Genomic DNA, 20,480 nt, shown 5'->3' on the forward strand with positions numbered 1-20,480 from the left:
TAAAAAAAAAAAGTTATAAAAACAAAACATTGATAATAAAGTGCATCAAATATTATTGTCATTGGGAATAAACATGAACGCTGTAATTGAGCAATAAAATAAAATAACATATCCCCTGTTTCCCACCTCTTTGCCATTTGAAGCATAAAAACAATGTATTAAATCTGTCATTTTACTGTACTACAATAAAGCTGTATGGAAAAATGAATAGATTAATCATTTGATACAGTTTAAACAAAGAGTAGCATAAAGTGTGGTGAAGCTTAAAGTCAAATCTGTCTATTCAAATGTATTTTAGTGGAATAGATTAGTTCTACTTGAAATTAGACATGTATGAGTGCATAAGAGTGTGCAGTGCTTGCTGTCTGAATGCACAATTGCCTGCATGCGTTGCAGGGCGAGGTGGTGCCAGGTGAGGTGGCATCCCACAAACACACACTACACAAACACCCACAGAGGTCTGTCTGATAAAAGCTAGGTACCAGAATAACTGTAAAAGCCGCACCAGAGAACGATCCAGTCATCCAACGTCAAATGCTCTGGTCATCCACCTGCACTACTAAACAGTGTGAGGCCCCAGCCCCCCTCCATACACACAAACACGGTGGACCCAACCAGCAGGGTACCAAGCTCAACCAATAAGTCAGCCAACCAGACACCCACACTTTTCATGTAAGAGCAAGGTCTGCCTGTCACACAGTCTGTCAGACCTTGGATCAAATGCGACACAGGTGGCACAGCCATGTGGAGAGAAGCAGGAGAACTACAAATGGCTAGCTACACCGGTACAGTGATTTGAGTGCATGTTCCGTGTACGTCAAGGTTAGTGTGTGTGAAAGGCATTCAGCAGAGACCATGTGCTACTGGGGTCAGGCTGGTTAAAAGTGTGCACTGCTGCAGTAAAGGGATGAAAGCAGGTGGAAGCTGTGGCTCCTGCAGTGGTGATGGAGAACAATAATTATGGTGAATTCTGATGGCTTCACTGACCCTGAAACCAAACATTGGCAGGAGTCTGAAGCTGGTGTATGATGATTGGTGATTTTAGGTCCGCAATTACACAACCAGAGTTCAAAATGTCTGAAAGGTTTGTCAATAAAATCTGTGTACTCAAAGTACAGATACTTTTTTACTGTGCTTACGTACTATTTTCAGATATATGCAAGTTGTTTTTTTTCTGCCTACTTTTTGCTTTTACTCCCTACATTTTTTAAATATTTGTAAGTTTTTATTGATTCTCTTGCACAAAGTATTTACATTAAGAGCGTTATAACATTCCTGAAAATAAGAAACCTGGCATTTATATGTATAGTATTTGTCCATACGCAATTTTGCTAAACATTGGAGACAAACATATGACAAACAATTTCAACTCCTCAAAGTTGTAGCAAGATGGAAGTGGTATGTCCCGATTGAATTTTCCAGATGTTTTTTATGTAAAATGTTTTTTTTAAAATAAATATCTGGTTGTGATTTTAATTGTAGGCAAAAAAAAGAAAAGAAAACCAAAAAAACCGCAAACAAAACAAAACACACACACACAAAAAAAACAAGAAAGAAACCAACAAACCGAACAGTAGGACCGGTGGAAACAGCTGGCCCAGTCTTGATGGCATTTTCCACCTCATAGTTGTTTTACTAGGTAAGGTAAGCTATTTAGACAAAATTACTTCTTATCTCTTTAATATACTGGGTCCACTTAAACCAGGGTTTGTTGAATTTCTCTCTTTAAAGCTGCAAAGACATAGTGAGCCTCACCATTATAAATATTTGGTAGACAGTATGGTGCAGTTCTTGTATTCCTTCCAATGCTTGGAGCCATTTTCTTGTCAGGGTTTTCTTAGCTGACATTAACATAATTCTCAGTAGATATTTATCTGCTGGATTAGTTATATTTGGGAGGCCTAAGTACATATATAAGAAATCAAAGGGGATTTGTGTGCAGAAAATCTTTTTCAAACATTTGTGGATATCTTGCCTAACCCTAATTTTTGGGCAGGACCAGAATAGATGGTAGTGATTAGACTTCAGACTGCCACATACTCTGCAGGACCCTCTACAGTGTAGGCAACAGAAAATAGATACACATTTTTTATTTTCCTTCTTTGTCTTCTGATTCAAGATGAGTATCATTAGAATGAAAAAAGTTAGACGAAAGTGAAAGTGATTTCAATCTACTGAGATTATGTTATCATTACGTTAATATAGCACAAGGTTCAGTTAGCCTTGCATAAAAATAGAAGCATCCTCCACAGAAGTTTCTTACTTTAAGTGCATTTCTGAGCCTGTGCTTTTTTACTTGAGTATACAAGTTGTATCAGTACTTCAACTTTTACTGGAGTATTTGTTACCAGTAGTATTTGTACTTCTACTTAAGTACAGAATGCCTTTGCTTTTGCCAACTCTGCTTGCTTCAGAATGAAAATATTCAAATCAACATAGCCTCTGCTCCAGCTTCACTAGCTTACATTACTTCTCATGTTCCCCACAGATGAGGGGACACATAAAGCAGAGGCTCTGGGTTCACAGGAAGTAGCAGGTGATATGAAAGGTTGTGCCTTACTTTTGGCAGAGTTGGTTGAAGAGGATTTTGGGATTGACACAGCCTTTCCCTGGATCCTTCATGTTGTGGAGGAAGGCAAACATGGCGGCAGTCAAGGGTTCTGGACTGGGCAGCACTACTGTTAGTGGACTCTGGAATAGGAAGAACACATGAAAGTAAAACATGTTGTTCTTATTTGAAGTAATTAGTATCTCTCAATTTTAACTACTACTAAGTTCTAACAGCATTCAAAAATTTCTGTAATTATGCATATTAAAATATGCATAATTCTCCTTTATTAATGAGAATAATAAGCTGTACCAGATTTGTCTCTGGAGGGGGGCAGATCCTCAATTTGTACCCCTTCTCCTTCACCTCTTGGATAAGGTCAATGAGCATGTGTGTCTGGGACAGGTTCTGTGAGGAAAACAGAATCATGTTAAGACTGTTAAGCGGGGTCATCGTTTTCTAAAGGTGGGACTCGCTTATACAATATTAATGCAGTTTAACATTTTGCAATATACTGAGTACTGCAATAACATCTATTGTGATTTGTCACCTTTCCCCAACTGCAAATTATGTCCTCAAAGTTAGACTTTATCAGTATCTGTTTCATTCATGTTATGGTTTTGTTGTAAATAATGGTCAAGCACACCAACACTGTCACTAAAACCTGCCATAAATGTTGCCAGTAAGTCTGCTATCAGCCTGCAATTTAAATTTGGGTCAAGTTAGCAATTACTTGCAATCATTTATGACAGTACAGCAATTAACTGTGATAACTCATTAAAACTCACATGTGAAATTCACATTTAACCATTACATTTGGACTTAGCAACATTCCTGCTTTATATAACCAGTATACAACCATTTGGCAGCCAGTTGAATCCTATGGAGTTGTCCTCAGTGACAAAGACTCATTCAGACTGATGGCAACGTGCAGACAATCTGTCTGTATTTATGAATTAAACAGAAATTATTTTCATACTTTTGACAATCTTTCAGAGGGATTGCAGTCGGTCCAAGTCAGACTGGAACTGTTTGCGGAAACATTGCCTCTTGCAATCAAAAGTTGTTGTGAGGATCTAACACTCTCAAGATCTAAGCAACCATTTACTCACCACAAGATGCAGAATGTGAAAAAAGGGCAATTTTTAAAAATGTACTGAAGATCCTATTTTGTAGTTGTGTGACTGAAGGTAGCTTTGTCAAACCAAGTGTGTCCAGTGTTGGATGGTTTTTCGGTTAATTTAAATTAGCTAACATTATCTCAGATGAGGTAAATGAGGTGGGCCCTCTTTTTTTCTAAGTATTAGAATTTATTTAATAAAATATTGATATTTGGTGTCTCTATATCCATACAAAATAACACAATACCAAGCTGTGTTGATTTCCCCCACCATATCTGACACTCTGCCTCTGATTTCAACTGGGGAACAATATTCATCAGGTGCATTAGATCAACTGGTTTTAACTAGAGAATATTGTACATTAAAGAAGTGGCTCCAACTGATCAAAACCACAGATTCTAAGATTTTTCTTTCATGAGGCAAAGAAACAAGAAAAGCTATAATGTTTTAGAGATATAAAAATGTTTCTGCACTTAGCTTGTGGCAATATCATGTAGTCAACTAAAATAGCTGCGCAACAATGTTTTCTCCATTTTAGTATGATTTAGAAACTTGTGTCGAGTTTATCACTGAAAAAGGCAAAATTATCTATGATCTGTATGAATTAAATGCAGAGAAGATCCTTGGCGAGGAGATTGCTTGAAGCAGTCATTGTCCCTTCATGTTAGAGAAGCATCTTTTCCTCCCTTTTCAAGAGATATTTGTTTTGTCACATCCTGGCAATAAAGACTGTTGCTATGGAAAACACACAATGGAGCTGGCATTGTGAACACAGACACAGCTCATCCTCTGACAATTATGTGTTTTCACCAGAAAGATTGCAATTTTCAAGGAGACAATACAAACAGACAGGGAGAGGGAGGGAAAAGCATGTAAAGCACGCTCACTCGAATTTCAATCAACGAGGGAGACCCTGAGGGTGATTAACAAAATGGCGGAAAAAAAACAGCTTCATTGTTGAAGAGGCATGTCAGTTTGCAGTCACCATGACATGACCAGGGAAAAACTGAGGAGGGCTCTATAGCTGTGCTGTGCTGTGAACGTGCTCTGCACCAACCGAGTGCCAGTTGTGTACAGTAAAGTCTGGAAATATTTGTACAGTGATTCAAATTACATAATCTTGGCTTTGAATGCCAATATCACATCAACCACAGAGGAATCACAACTATTTTTTGTCCAGAGTCATCCATTTTCAAGGTCTCCAATGTAAGGTCTAAAATAAAATGTCCATTTTAAATACGTTGAGTATCCTTTGAAAGCAATGACTCCCTGATGTTTAGAATCCGTGCACCTCCCTAAAGGAGGAGCTTGATACTTTGTGATGCTTTTCCAGGCCTTTATGCTGTAGTGGTCTCCAGTTGTTTGAAGGTCTTTCTGGCTTTCCAGTATTGCAAGTAAGTGATAGACTTGGCCATTGCAGTAGTTCACTTCATTACCTTCAAAAGTGTCTGGATTGCTTTCAGAATATGTTTTAACTTATCTTTGAGTTGCAAACACCAACCAGTCAACACTGTTGAAAGCGAGCTGACAATATAGTTGATACGAGTTTTACTGTCTTTCAGATCATAGTATGCTTCAGGTCACAGATCACTTGTTTGCAACTCGTGGTGAACACCCTGTGTTTTTTCCCTCCTTCACAGTGTTCTTCACCTGGCTGCATGTTCTCAAGCAGTTCTTCTTTACCACAGAAAGGATACTATAATCATCCACCACTCTTGTCTTCCACAGATGTCCAAGAGTTCATGCACATTTACTATCTATGGCTTCTTTCTTTTTAAAGGATGCCACTGGTGTCACTTTCCTTGGGAGCTGTATGCCAAAAACAATGCTTCTGAATATTTTAGTGTTCTGTTAATGGCAAAAGTTTCTCAGTTCTTGAGTTCTGACCCAATATTATAAAAAGAGTAAGATTCAAGTAAAAACAAAATCATCAAGGACGAGTAACAGAAACAGAATAGCAATACCAACCTGCATAACAGCATTGAAGAAGCAGGTGTTACCAAGGTTATTGATTCCCTTAACAGGGACCAAAGCACTGCTGACTGAGCTCTTGCCTTTTGGTGGGTCAGCATAATCTGGTGGTTCTTCTCTGAGTTTTATGATCTTGGGTGATACTGCTGGAACACATAAAACAAAGAGGTACAGTAAAAGGCTATAAGTTAGAGTTAAATGGCAGGATTATAGTGTGCACGTGGTTTTGAATTAAACCTTAATATTATTTTTCATAACAAGACTGAAGTCAAGATGCACCAAGTGAAGTGGGGGTCTTGAACAAATTTCCATTGTCCTGGAATACTGGCCAAAAAAAAGAAAGAAAAAAAAAAAGACTTTGCCTTGCACCAAAACTGGGACTGGGAGTAGGGTATTGGGATGGCAGCTGGAAGGAGAGCTGGGTCATTTGGGAAAGCAGATGACAGCTGTAGAAGTTTCCGCTGGTTAGTGGTGGAGGAGTGGGGGCTGGGGTTGGAGAGATGGCTCTCCAGAGCCAGCTGTTACTCCTGATCACCAATGAAAACTAACCTTCCACAGAAAGTAAGACACAGATGGTCAGAATCTAACAGTGGCATACAGCTTGCTGGGGACAGACTAGAGTTAGTACTGGAGCAGTGTGGGCTGATGGCGTGCCAGCAGCTAGCAATATAGCTAAAACCATGATGGGTCAACAATAACACGTTACTGACACATGCTAGTCTTCTTCACTAGTTAACTTATTGTTCTTAACATGACATCTTACTTTTGGAGTTTATCATGGTAAAAAATCACGAATAAATAAAAAACATAAATATGTGACAGTTGCAGCTTCTTCAGGTAAAACGCAGCTGTTGTTCAGAAACAAACGCCGATGTGGGAACACACCATAATCCTCTACAGATTGGCTTTTTTAATTTAGCAGCCTTAGGCACAGAAAGAGGTCTACGCAGTGAACCAGCAGTAATGAGAATACCAATGTAGCCATTATCAACTCCCTAAAACGATCACTGTACACAGCTGAATACTGAAATGAGAAACAATGAATGCGTTCTGTTTGGTATTAAAGAAGAAAATAGACTATTTTAAATGCTAAACAATAACCAAGCCAGGAATGAGACACACAAGCAACTCAAAAATGTACTACTCTTTAATTAACATTACCTATTTGCAGTGAAGAATGAGAAGATATTTCAGTCAGAGTGCATTTCATTTGTCAAATTAATTCATGAATATTTAGAAAGATTTATTTGTTTGTCTGTCAGGAGAAAGCTTTTCTTTAATTTCTCTAATGATCTGGAAACTTGATGTTCATCATATTTTTGTCTATTTAGTCCTAGTACTTTGGGATTATCATTAACAGGATCTGTTTTTCTGCCTTAAACAGTAAAGGGCAAAAGCATTGAGCCACCGTTCATTTCTTTATATTTTGCTTCCCAGCAACCAGACTTTCTTGTAATCTTTTAAACTGGCCTTGAGCAATAGTTCTCCAGGCTTTCTGAAACTCTTCTGAAGCTCTTTTTTCACTCATTTTTTAGAGGAATATTTTCTTGTTTTTGTTTATTTCTTTGTTAATCCACTTAAAAAGAAAAAAAAATGCACCTAAATTAAGGATGAACCAGTGTTGTATCCATACATAACAGATAACTGTAATAGCAGCCTGTTGCAATACACAATTTGTTTCCTTTTCTTCACTAGAATGTGTGAATAATGTCAGAATCACAGTTTTGACAGGTATATAATAAACCTTTTGCACCAGCAAGGTGATTACCAAAGAGCTATTAGCTGAAAACTTGGTATAAAATATCTAGGTATGATGCACCTAAGAAGTCATCATAGCTCAAAAAGAAATATGATGCATCTGACCCTTCAGTTCTACTGTTCACTAAAGCCTCATCAGAAATGGTCTCACTGGAAGTGTTGCTGGCAGTTAGCCATTCTTAAGGAACGGAAACAGGGAGAAAAGGCTTATACAAGAACTGGACTGAAGATCAGTGGCAACAGTACTAATGGAGTGATGAATCAATATGTGAAATTATTAGTCAAAATCTTTTCAGTATTCACAGAGGAGGTCAGGAAAGATTTACCACAGTGTCTACAGCCGTCTTAAAAGCACGCTGGAGGCTCTGTCATGGTTTAATGCTAAATTTCAGAGGATTGTGTTGGAGTGCTTCTTAAAAATAATGAGCACATGAACTTGTTAGAATTGTACAAACCCAATTTTTGATTTGTATCCTGTACTTTCCTTTATGTTTGCACATGTTTAAATGGTCAGAGGGCCCGGTGGCGCCAGTGTCCAGCAGCCTCGCCTCTGTCAGTGCGCTCCAGGGCAGCTGTGGCTACAATATAGCTTGCCATCACCAGTGTGTGAATGTGTGTGTGAATGGGTGGATGACTGAATGTAGTGTAAAGTGCTTTGGGGTCCATAGAGACTAAGTAAAGCGCTATACAAATACAGGCCATTTACCATTTAAATAAACCACAACAACCATTTCCCATTTTCTAGAAAATTAGTAGTATATATAGAAATAGTGGCCAAAGTCTTTAGCCCAGTACGCTATAGTGAGGCAGATCATCTTATAGATGATCCCCCCCGTGGTCAGATTAAGGCACAAGTGATAGAAGTGAACACAGACAATCCCTGTTATGACCAAGACTGCAGCAATCTTTCAAGCTGGGTTTGTAAAAAGCTAAAATATATTCTTTGATGCAGTACAGGACAATTGAAATATGCCATTTGCAATACGCTCTGAATGGCATCCATATTATCCAATTGTGTATGTTTCTGTTCCGTGTCCTGTGTCCTGTTTGTTTGTATATTTGTCTTTTTGGCTGCTGTTACAACCAAATTTCCCCTTGTGGGACAATTAAAGGATTATTCTATTCTATTCTATTAACATTGAGAACTGAATTCTTCTTAGCAGTAGTCAGTCCTCAGTGTAAAGAATTTGTGAATACGCCAGCATGATTTAAAAAAAAAAAAAAATCTAATAGTTTGTTATTGTAGTATTAAAAAAAATTCAGAGTCAAAGGATTTTCATGTCATTTTAATCTTATTTAAAAAATATTGCTGAACAGAAGTTACAACAGTTGACGTAAAAAAAAAAAAAATTCAATGAGTTTCCTACTGCATAGAAAATATAACCTCTCTTCTGAGCTGATAATAAGACATTTCATTACAAAATGGCAAATTCTTGCAGGGACTGATGGAAGCACTTTCAGGTCCAAAGGCTGTTGAGAAATCCAATAATTGCAGAGAAACACAAAGAGAGTTTGGTCCATGAACACTTTATACATATAAGCGAGTCAAGAGAGCAAGCTAGCAGCGAGGTCACTAGCCTGAACCTGCTTATGTCCAAACCGAGAAATTCAATACAACAGTAAACCTTTAAAAGAACCTGCACCTTTGCTCTTGCCATTCTCTTCCTCAAAACAAAATGGCCCTGCATTTGCACATATTGAATTTATAGAATCACTCTTTGTGCATGTTTACTGAAAAAGCTATTCAACATACAGCGATAGGTAAGCCCACTCTTGGCCGCTACCAAGCAAGCTTTCCCTCCCCAAGGCCAAGGGCATTAAAACGACCGTCCTGGTCACAGTCGGTGGAATGTGAGCCTTGGACTTTTATTTGTGGCCTTAAAAATTTGCATTTTATACTAAATCAAATTCCACTAAACAGTGTCTAAAAAAAAAAAGGTCAGCTTTTCTTTTACATAGATTTGAGAAGAAATACCACAACAACTCTGTCACAATGCACAGTGCATAGTTTTTTTTTCCGTTGCATTTTCTTGCCTGCACCAATGCTGCTGCCTTAAATTATATTGCTTTAACAGAAAATATTTAGCGCTGATGAGAAATGAAGCAAGCGTATTTAAGCTTGTCCTCTAGATTTGGGATCAAGAAGGCAGGGGCGAGGTTCAGCTTGTCGGGACAACATGCTGCTGAGACGCTCCACCCAGTGGTGCTAAATGCATCTGGCGCTCTGTGCTGGCAACATCTGGAGGCCTATTTTCAATTTCAATATGCAGCCATAAGGGAGCTCCCATATGTCATCACATACAATGCATGGAAAACAAGTGGGGATGAGGAAAGGCCATGGCCTGATCGAAGGGAAAAAAAAATCGGTGTATTTTTGGAGTTTTGGTGTGAGACTGAGAAGGTGTGAAAAGAGACATTTACGCAAGTATGGACAATTGAGCAGAAGAGATAGTTGAGTGGGAGTAAGAGTGTGTAAATGAGCATGTCTACTTGTTGTGGTATTTGAGAGACACAAAAATCAACAAAGTGCAACTTGAGTGCGAGAGCCGAGACCTGCACTTGAGCTAAGAGAGAAGCAGAGGAATGAGGGGAGGGAATGAAATGGATGGAATGGGGATGCCGATGGACACACACTGCATCTGGGACCGTCACCCAAGGTAAACAATGTTCAGGGAGCCATCTGGCTGAGACTGGAGGCGGAGGAGGGTGTGGGGGAGCGATGGGCAGAAGAGGGCAGTGTGGGGGAGTAGAGAGTGGAGGGAAGGGTTGCGACGAGCACAAGCATATGGAAAAGCAGATTTTTCCTCTCCCCGCAGCAGTCAGCGCAGGCAAATGTCAGCATGAGCTGCATCCACGCTTGACTGTGCTGCACTCGGCACCACCACCTGGCTCTCCTTGCTCAGCCACCGAGTATGGGCAGCAGTGACACTGTGGAGCCTTTCCCCAGGGCAGAGGAAAGCATCGTGGTGCTCGAGCTCGCCCACATGCATGCATATACACCAACACCTCCTGTACTCCCTGCTCTTTTTCACACAACGGAAATACAAAGAAACATGCTTACTTTGGCAGGGAATATTACTAAAAGTACTTGCAAAAGAGAAAGAGAAAAAAACAACGAACTGCCTTACATGTTCGACATTATCAAGCTGAAGCAAGGCTAACATCAGACTAAAATTCAAGCTCACAAAACAAAACATAACCAGTTTTGTTAAAAATTAATATTTTCAACTTTATTTTTAGCAGTAGCGCACCACAAAGACTTTTTTTTTTTTATATCTAAGAGAAACTTAATGTAAATTTATACTGATATCGTCAAGACAAAACACAGGAGTCTGCAAAAGTCTATTTTCAAAAGGCCTTTACTCTGCCTTCTTAATGCAGTTCACAGGGCTGGGAGACTGTCAAATGCAAAGGCCAGTGGGCGTCATCCACGTTCACTTACAGTGCAGCAGTGCAGAGGGCCAAGGCCGGCTCACTTCATGCAGAGCAGCCAGTCAAGAGGAAGGCCAGGCAACACCAAATGTCTTATTAATTTGCTAATTTGTTGTGACTGCAGGGCATGAAAAGCCCGTTTCCTTGCCATCTGAGGCCAAGAGAACCCAGTGCTATGTTACTTACAGACACACACACATTTAAGCACACAGATTTTACTACCCACTATCTGGCCTACTTTCATGTGCGGTGGTGGGAATAAAGACAGAAGCACTCTTGATTACCTCCATGAAAGCACCACCAGGGGACAAGCATCTTACTGGCTACTGACTCGGCAAAGCTAAACTGACAGTAAACTAAGAATTATGGCTTACAAAATTAACAACCAGGGTGAGGAAATCAGGTGAATAAAAGTGCCGTAATCCAACTACAGAATATCTCTGACTTAAGCCACGGTCTCAAAACTGGAGGCTAGAAGTGCAATTCTGAGTACAACAGAGACAAACAGCCCTGGTGCAAACAATATGTAAATATTCCTCATATAAACATGTGATAAATTTCCCACCATGACAGCAACCTATTTAGAAAAGGATTTAATGTGAGTGTGACCAACACCACACAGCAATAAACTTTTTGCAAACAAAACTGTTTTGGCCTTTGAGAATTGGAGAAAAAAAATTATAAAAGGGAAATGAGAGATAAATCCATGTTATTTCTGATCTAGCAACATTCAGAGTCAGCCACTTAATGCAGCTTTGATGTGCAGACTCTTACCTAGGGGTCCGTGTCTGTGTCAGCAGATATGAGAACATGAAACTTCTTACAATAGGAAAAGAAACAAAGGCAGAGCACATATATAGGTTGTGCAGCTACATTTGTCTGACACGACTGTGCACTGTATTCAGGTCAGTAGTAGTGATGCTGCAGTCTGTACAGTTCTTTACTGCATGCCTCCTATTGGGAATGCAGAAAATGTTGGGCGTACACACAGGGCAACGTGGCTGGATATCAACTAAAACTGTGTGAACTGGTCTGGCGCTTTTAGAGGAGAGTGACCGAAGCAACAACCTATGAGAGGGAAGGATATCGCAATCTGACATCAGGTCAAAGTCCTCCATTTAGAATGTTTCTGGAAACATGCAACAAGGTTACCTTCACATCCAAAACTTAGGAATGTCGACTATAGCAAGCTGTCAACCACACAGCAATGACACAACCAATGAAGCACATTATATGTGGATAAGGCTTTACTGGTGCAAGTTCATGTGCACAGGGTGGGCTTTAATTAATGTTAAAATTAATGTTTAATACAAGGATGTTTATGATGATTTGGCTATGTTAAAAAAAAAGAAAAAAAATTGTAAAGCAACCCTGAATCATTTTCAAAGATATTTAAAGAAAATTGCTTGAATACATTAATACACACATGCAGTCCAGTGATACTGTATATTAACACTCAGATTTTCTTACAATTATAATGCAAAGAATGACTCGATTCACAACCAACATTTTAATTTGCTCCACAAAGACTCCCCAGCTGTCTTACATGCTGCATTCTAGCCCCCCTGAGGTCAAGTCGCTTTTTTACCCGGGACTCTGGCACTTGAGCTGAAGGCCTTGATGGTGAGAGACCACAGTTAATCGACTTTCTTTCTTCCTGAAGCTGTTGTTGTACAAAATTATTATAGATTTGGAAAAAAATCCTTGCTGGGGCTCTTTTGTGCTTAGGGACTATAGGAAAGAGAAAGAAAAAAAAAAAACAGAGTACAACAGCAGCTTCTTGAGAAACCCTGGCCTCCACTGAAATGCAATTTCACAAGCTCCTCAACAAGCAACGACCATCTATTTTGCTGCAACAATGGCTGTCCGCTTCTATACCCATTTGGCCGACCGGTGTGGAACAATCAAGTGGCAAGAAAGGTGACAAAAAGGTGACACATAATTTAAAGAAGCAGAGCTGCATGAAAGCTGTTGGTAGCTACAGTCCAGCTCGGCAGATCAATCCCCACCAACAACGGACTGTGGCCTGGCACTGTGCACAAAAAAAGGCTATTCCACAGACATAGGTATATAAAACAAAACACGCAACACTGCTCACCTATAGTCTTTAAAAATGAACAACACAAAATCAAAAGTGTATACCTATGTAAATTTGTCAACCCACCACATGTCTAACTTATGAATTCTCTGTACATTTCTTTTAGAGTCTGTGTGTAACACACACTATGTAGACACTTTTAAAACACTTCAAAGAATCTGAATTTTTCAGGTATGTAATGTACTTAGAGGAGAAAAGATATTCAGATTTATTGTGCCAGGAAGAGCTTGTACTCTGTGCTGCAAAGAACACTTTGTGCCAGTGAGAATTCAGTTAAGTGTATTACTGAAACTTAAAGCTCTTTGTAGAGGCCAAGTGTATAGTATGAGCTGGAAGAAAATAGGGTATCTGCTTGACTTGAAAGTTATTTTTAACATTCGGCGTTATGTGTATCTGTGAATGTGTGTGCATGTCCACTGAGAGTTAACGCGCTCCAGCTGTTAGGATCCAGTTGCTCAGACTTGTTGAGGACCCTGGCTCCCACTAGTGCAGCACACAGGCCCAGAGGTGGTGAGACATACAGCAACTTAACAGAGGAAGCTAGGGACAGAAACGGATAGCGATGGAAAGACAAAGAACGACAGATCACAGGGCTGAACCCTGCGCAGCTGCGCTTGTTCTTCAGGGAACCCAGCCGGGGAAGCAGCGCTCAAGCGCTTAATTCCACAAATATGTGCAGTCATGCAATATGCAAGGTGGGGGCAAGGGAGGGAGTGAGGGGAGAGATAGCTGCAGAATCAATCTTGCAACTTCCACAGCCATGGCTTAGATTGGGGACCAGCTTGCCTGGGCCTCAGTGGCTGGCCTCTGGCCACTGGCAACTGGGCAGCATGCAGCGGGCGATGCAGAGACGGCCTGAGAGACTGAAAGTGATGATGCCCACCACCCTGATCAACTACAGTCTGCTAGGAGGTCTTTCAGCACGCCAGCACAAAGCAAGAGATGCACACTGAGCTGAAGGTGTAGGTACATGTAAGTATTGAGAATGGGAGTTGATGTCTATATGGATGACTGACTCAGTGTGGGGTGGGGGGCTCAGGTGGTCTAAGTGAGGGAAAAGGACAAGTCTGAAGGTAGTAAGTAATGCTGAAAATGCTGCAACTAAAATCCAACTCTATTCTACGTCTAGTTCTTAGTATTTCTAGTAAGTTTTATTGCTTTTAATGACAAGTTTGCTGCTCTAATTCAATTTTAGACTGACAGAAGGGTAGAAAGAATATTCTTCAAGCACTTAGCAGCATAGAAAAGCAAAACAAAACAAAACAAAAAATCAGACAACCATTTCACCCATTTGAATAGTGTGGGGTGTCTCTGCATGAAGAACAGTAGGTCAAACTTCACATGACCATTGCCACCAGGGGGAGCAGGTGTACTGCAGCCGACTGCTGGAATGTCAGCCCTTCACTTAGAAGAATAACTTTTCTGATAGGAGCCCGTCTTATTTGTGGATCTGGCCACAACGCAGCCGCTAACTGGCTCATATACTGTTATTGTGCTTTTGCCTTCTACTCATAGACACAAAACATAGACTGACCAGAATATTAAGCAAATTATGTAACATGAGATGTATTCAACTAAAGAAAGGATCACCAGTTTAAAGGAATGATAAATCTTGAGCTACACTGTCATTTGGCCCTGCTGAAACTGCAGTGAGCATGTACGTTTTGTATAACTGAGGCTTAATTTGACAACAGTGGATGGCCAGAAAACACCTTACCTGATGTTGCCTTGACAGAGTGCTTTTGTAAAAAGTCCAGGCTCTGAGCCAAGGCCTTCTTGTTGCAATGAGTCGAGAGCTCTTCACTGCATTCGAAACACCTGTCACAAAGAGAGAGGTTAATAAGACCGGGTTCATTTTACTTTAGAAACTAATAAGACAGTATTTAACATCCGAATTGCTTGGCTAGAGTGGAAAGCAGTTTAGAAATCATGATTAGGGATGGGAATTGATAAAAATTAATCAGTGTTGGGGTCATTACTCAAAAATATATTACATATATTACACAGAACACCTTTCTTAAGGTACGCCTGGGTGTAATTACTACTTAATTACACCCAGGCGAAAGGCATTTGTTAAACTACTCATTACGTTACTTTCATGTTACTCTGTAAAATGATCTGAAACGCAACGTCTCATAATTACCATTTAACTACATAAACCTACAGGCTACAGCCCCACACACCAGCACAAATCCCTATCCTAATAAGAACACACGTGATCTTTCTCTTAGTATTGATAAGATAAGATAAGATAATGATGTATGAACACAAATCAAAGATGAAAACCAGAAAAGAGACTTTAAACTGATCGTCACAGTGATTTTACTGTAGAAACATGAACAGGTAGACACGGAGGCTGCAGCCAGACCGCTCAGGCTCTGTTACCTGTTGAATTTAAGCAGCGGCTTCACCGCGAATAACTGCTTACTTTATCACGGTGCTGTTCTGGTGTCAGCATTTACTCAGCTTTAACATCCCATCTAGCTTAGCACAGTGTCGGTGAAAGTGCTTGTAAAGAGCCAAAGTTGTGTTAACAATATAATGCAGTTGTTTCTGTCTTGGAGCAGTCTCCACTTCATTATCATGCTCTCATCCTTTTATGCAATAAAAATAAAAGTAATGTCCATATCCATGCTGTAAACTGTGACACTTTTTCCTCCCCTGACACACAAACTGAAATCAGCTGATTGCAGCAAGAGCTCAAGATCTGATAAGCAGGATCGATAAGCAGGCAGACTAATGGTTCCAATGGATTGGACTACTGGGAGCTGGTTCTCGATTCCCATTCCTAATTATAATGGTGGAAAACAAATTTTATTTTATTATTTATGAGCCTAAAATGATGTAAAATAATTTACAAATAAACAAACTGGTCTTAGAATTGTGGTAGCCAGGATCAAAAAGACTGCAGGTGCCTGTTGTTTTCTATTTGAGCTCACATGCTGGCAGCATTCTGACACATGCCATCGCAAGGTGACAAACAGGGCACCATTGTGTGCAGCCTTTGCTTCTTTTCATGACAGTTCACAATTAACTTCCTGGGTTTCTCACCAGGCCTTCCATGTGCTCAAACTGATGGTGATGCAGTGTGACTCTGGGTGGAAAGCCTGTTGATGCTTCACAACATGCTGGATCCCTGACTGGTTACAGCCCTGTAAAAACAGAAATCTTTGTTGGCAACCATAAAATACACTCTGGGCTCACAACATTTAAGGTGCAACAAATCTTCAAGAGCACAGTAGGGTGAAAATCTTTATTCAGGGTCATGTTTAGACTTCCTCTTTTCTTGAAAGTTCCAACAGGCCTAACCACTTCATTATGGACATTTTCTTCACTAGCCACGTACCCTAACAAACAAACCCGAATGCCTAACCCCAAGCCCAAACCTAACCATGACCTAATTGTAACCCTGAAACTAAAACCACATTTTAAGTCTCAAAAATCCCTTCAACCTCAAGGGGAGGGGCAATAACTGAGCATCAGAATGATGATATAAGTGACTTTGGGCATAGCTTGGCTGTTGGTGGTAGAAGGGCTGAATATTTTAGAAACTGCTGATCTATGATTTTCCCCACAAAGCCAAGGCAACAGTAACTCAAATAACCACTTGTTACAACAGAGGAATGCAGAAGAGCATCTCTGAACATAGAACACATCAAACCTAGAAGCAGCTGCGTTACAGCAGCAGAAGACTGTGTCTGCAGAAAAATGATGCCACAATTTACATGGCTCACCAAAATTGAACAACAACATAAAAGTAAATAAATAATTTTTTAAAAATTGGTTTGTTGAGCATGACAATGAGTTCATTGTATTCAAATGGCCTCCACAGTTACCAGATCTCGATGCAACAGAGCAGGGCAGAATGTAAAATTAGCATTTTGGACATGCAAGCAGCAACTGTATGATACTATCAAATCAACAACGACTAAAGTTTCCAAGTAATGTTTCCAGCACCTTGTTGAACCGATACTGTGGAGAATTATGGCAGTTCTAGAGGCAAAATGCAGTCCAACCCGGCACTATTAAGGCACATTTAATAAAGTGTCCAGCGAGTGTACACATGAAAGTAAAGAAGCAGTCAAGTTCATACACAAATAAGAATTAAAGACTCTTGAATATGATAATGACGTTCTTACTCTGTTGTTTATTTCAATTTAGTTTAAACTCTGCTGCATCACATTTTGCTTTATTTATCATTTTAAAAAAAAAACTTACCTGAAAACCACACTTTAGACACACCAGAATGTCCTGAGAGGCTGCTGGCTCGCCATCAATCATTGTCCTTTCCTTTAGGCACTCTGAGCATACCGACCACACACTCGAGAGGACTGATTTCTTTACTGAGTTCAGGTCCACTGCTCTACTCACATGCTGGCAAGTCAGTCCTGTTAACAGACAAGGTGTCTTGTAAGCAAGGATCCTTTTAATTGAAGGTGAATTGCACTGATCCCATAAGAATAATGAATGAAACCTCACAGACTTCTCAACATTGACAAAAAATACTCAAGAATAGTCTATAGGACTCTACCAAGTCAAAATTCATAGTCTTAACCGTAACAGTCCGGTGCCATGTACTGTTACGGTGACTTACCGCTGACTTCATCTGATGATTCCTCATCTCGAGGTTTTCTTGGTTTATTAGTCCGCTTAGTCATGTCGGCGGCTTTCAAGGAGAAGGGGTCCTTCAGCCGCATCTGGTGCTCTGAAAGCAAGAAGGGACAACACTGGTTTAGTTTTACACATTTAGGACACCCACACATAATTTTGTTTATCCAGGTACTACACAACTGCTATTATTATTTTCTTCACAACAGAATGAGGTACTTTCAAAATAGCAAAAAAAAAAAAAAAAAAAAACCCTACAGTTTAGATCAGGCATTGTTAAATGCACACACTCACACACATTTATTGTGTTGTCATTGTACTACAGCACAGTCCTACAGAAATGTGCCAAATCAAAACTTTATGACAGCATGTGTTTACATTCAAATAGCTATGCATACATTGAATCGTCAAGCACTACTTTGCTTCCAACAATAGTGAAAAAAAATATTAGGATAGAATAACTAATTATGTTTGCACAATTACACTCTTGCTTTCTCATATTTTATATATATTCAGTAAACTACTTTTCATTAAAGCAGTTGTTTTTTTCTCTCCTTCATTCAAAAGCCCAAGCCAACTCCTCCTTGCTGGGCTCCGACTCAATGAAATCCACTTTCAAGACAACAGCACTAAAAACAACAACAACAACAAAAATTCTTTTTTTTTTTTTTTTAGAGGCCATACCAGAATAGCCTCTGCTGAAGATTATTTAAATAATTAAACGGTAAATGCAATATGTGGTTTGGCTGTTATAAGTTGGTGTGTTTGACGCTACTCTCAAGCTGGTGTGTTCGGGGCGATTAAATCAGGTGACTGATTTAACCAATCAAAAACTTTCCACTGCTTGTAGGTTTAAGCTGATTTTCCTGGTGGACTCCTTTTGAAATAATTTTTACACCCTTCGCCTAACATGCTACTGACCTAAACGTTTTCTAAACTGCAAGAAATCTGGAAGCGAACGGTCACAATACCTACGGCTACATGATATGCCACTGCTAAATAAAGGCAGTAGGAGAAAATCAGAGTTTTTACGACAGATAACTCTATTAATGGACAACACCATGATTAAGAGGCCTTAACAACCCCGGCAGCCCGGTTTGGGTGAGAATAAGAGGCGCCTAACCCATTTATTACGGAAATTTTAAAAATTAGTTTATCTTTTTCATACTAGATTTAGCGAAAATGGAATATGTATTAACTCACCTCTTAAAGTTAGCTCCTATGTTGACTTTGTCAGCTAATATGAAGCCAACACTGAGATGTCAGCTCTTCCTGGGTTGCAAAAAAAGGCCAGCTACATTAGCTTGGTAGGATAAAAACTGAACTGGTGTGTTTTATCCAAAATTACACGCAGACATTATGGCTATTCAAAGAAAAAACGCGCAATACCGTCAACAGTTATCTCAATATCTTTTTGTTTCCACCCTTGACTTTTAAAACATGTGTCAAGCTTTCGTTAGCATTTACAGGCAGCACTGGTTATGTGTGACGCACTACGGCAGCTCAGGTTGGCCCAATGCTGCATTCAAGTTGAGTGGGAAAATCTCTTTTTTACTAGAGGTAAATAAAAGCTTGTTTCCCATCTTTATGCGTTTCCCAGTTTCCCATGGCGGCGAATGCAACATAAATAATGTTTTTTGTTTTTACTTGATGCACTTGTTTGATCTAATTAGGGGACATGATGCTAATTTGTGTTGATAAATAGTTAGTTATTACTTGTTTGAAACTATCACTAAGGCATTTGTGGGGAAAGAATTTTGGCCCATTAGGATATCCGTACGTCTGCGCAAGCGCAGATAATTGTCGGCATTGTGACTTTTTTTTAGTTGTCCCACGCAGATACGCTTAAGTGAGGGTTTGTGTTGAAGAGCAGTGATAATTTAGAGTGCAGTATCTGGCTTTGATAATCACACATGGCCTTGAGAAGTTGTTGGAGACTTGCCGGTGTTGTCCCGCGGCTTTTATGGAATAATACCGTCCAGTTTGAAGCTTGCGTCCCGAGAGGACAAGGCTCTGTGTCCAGCAGTGTCAGCACTCGCCCCGGTTACAAAAGTGAGGTTTAACATGAGTGACTCACTGTCATGTTTTGAAGGAGCTCATATACTGCATTAAGTATATTGTCTGTCTTGTTTTTAAACGCAGAGTTGCTGTTCCGCACATTCAGTTCAACGCCAGCGAGCACAGTCGTGAGTTATGAGCAGCTGAAGGAGCTCCTGGTTGGGCGGAAAGCGGTAGTTATAGATGTGCGAGAGCCCTGGGAGCTCCGAGAATACGGCTTCATCCCCGGCTCCATTAACGTCCCCCGTGAGTACTGCTCTCTCTACCTGCAACATTGTTGTCCGGCTGGGCTGCCAGGGCTGTAGATTTGTATACTAGTGTAGTATACTGCAGTTTGTGTGGGTTGGGGGTAAATAACAAATCGTAAATGTCCAAAATGAAGCAAACTCATACACAGTTTTTATATTGTTCATAAAACAAACATTTGAAGGTGTGCTTTGTCCCCGTGGCTTCATAATGGCAAGTTTAATTAGGTTTGAAATAGGGCTGCCACAAACGATTATTTTGATAGTCGACTAGTCACCGATTATTTTTGCGATTAGTCGACTAATCAGATCATCATCCATTGGACGTACAGCCTACAGCTTATTGCACCAGCAGCATCTGGTCTTATATAACTATCATTAGCTTACAGCTTGAAGTGTTTGTGCTAACTAAAAATAAAGACAAGATGGTAGTTTATTAATTTTTAATGAAATTTGCAGATTGTTTCGGTAAGTTTAATAAACTCCTTGCTTTCTAAAATATAACAGGACACCGGAGTATATTCTCCAGCGTCTCACACTTCTGATAATCAGCTGTCTGCTTGACAGTTTTAGCTGTGCAAAAAACTATACCTTTAATCTCAGCCAAACCAATTTACTCAGGAACAAATAAAATACTAAAG

The 20,480-nt window shown here is 39.8% G+C and overlaps 2 protein-coding genes across 3 annotated transcripts in view; one reads left to right on the forward strand and one right to left on the reverse strand.

Moving 5' to 3' along the window:
- Positions 1-19,174, reverse strand: part of usp45 (ubiquitin specific peptidase 45) — a 36,179-nt gene extending 17,005 nt beyond the window's left edge. Inside the window, exons 1-8 of one of the 2 annotated variants that reach the window (XM_005741297.1) lie at positions 18,740-19,174; positions 17,523-17,633; positions 17,147-17,316; positions 15,980-16,080; positions 14,646-14,746; positions 5,638-5,783; positions 2,861-2,956; positions 2,561-2,691 (exon numbers count right to left, since the gene is read on the reverse strand). In XM_005741297.1, the coding sequence (XP_005741354.1) occupies positions 2,561-2,691; positions 2,861-2,956; positions 5,638-5,783; positions 14,646-14,746; positions 15,980-16,080; positions 17,147-17,316; positions 17,523-17,625 (848 nt within the window). In that variant the 5' untranslated portion in view covers positions 17,626-17,633; positions 18,740-19,174. Of the gene's footprint in view, positions 1-2,560; positions 2,692-2,860; positions 2,957-5,637; positions 5,787-14,645; positions 14,747-15,979; positions 16,081-17,146; positions 17,317-17,522; positions 17,634-18,739 lie in introns of both variants that reach the window. The other variant, XM_005741296.1, reaches the window with a different exon arrangement.
- A 169-nt stretch (positions 19,175-19,343) lies between these two features.
- The window catches only part of tstd3 (thiosulfate sulfurtransferase like domain containing 3), a 3,614-nt gene continuing 2,477 nt past the window's right edge, over positions 19,344-20,480 (forward strand). Inside the window, exons 1-2 of the mRNA XM_005741295.2 lie at positions 19,344-19,588; positions 19,679-19,840. Of these exons, the coding sequence (XP_005741352.1) occupies positions 19,450-19,588; positions 19,679-19,840 (301 nt within the window). The 5' untranslated portion in view covers positions 19,344-19,449. The remainder of the gene's footprint in view (positions 19,589-19,678; positions 19,841-20,480) is intronic.

Source organism: Pundamilia nyererei, unplaced genomic scaffold, assembly GCF_000239375.1.
Source record: "Pundamilia nyererei isolate P.nyererei 1_Seehausen unplaced genomic scaffold, PunNye1.0 scaffold00109, whole genome shotgun sequence".
Lineage (NCBI taxonomy): Eukaryota > Metazoa > Chordata > Actinopteri > Cichliformes > Cichlidae > Pundamilia > Pundamilia nyererei.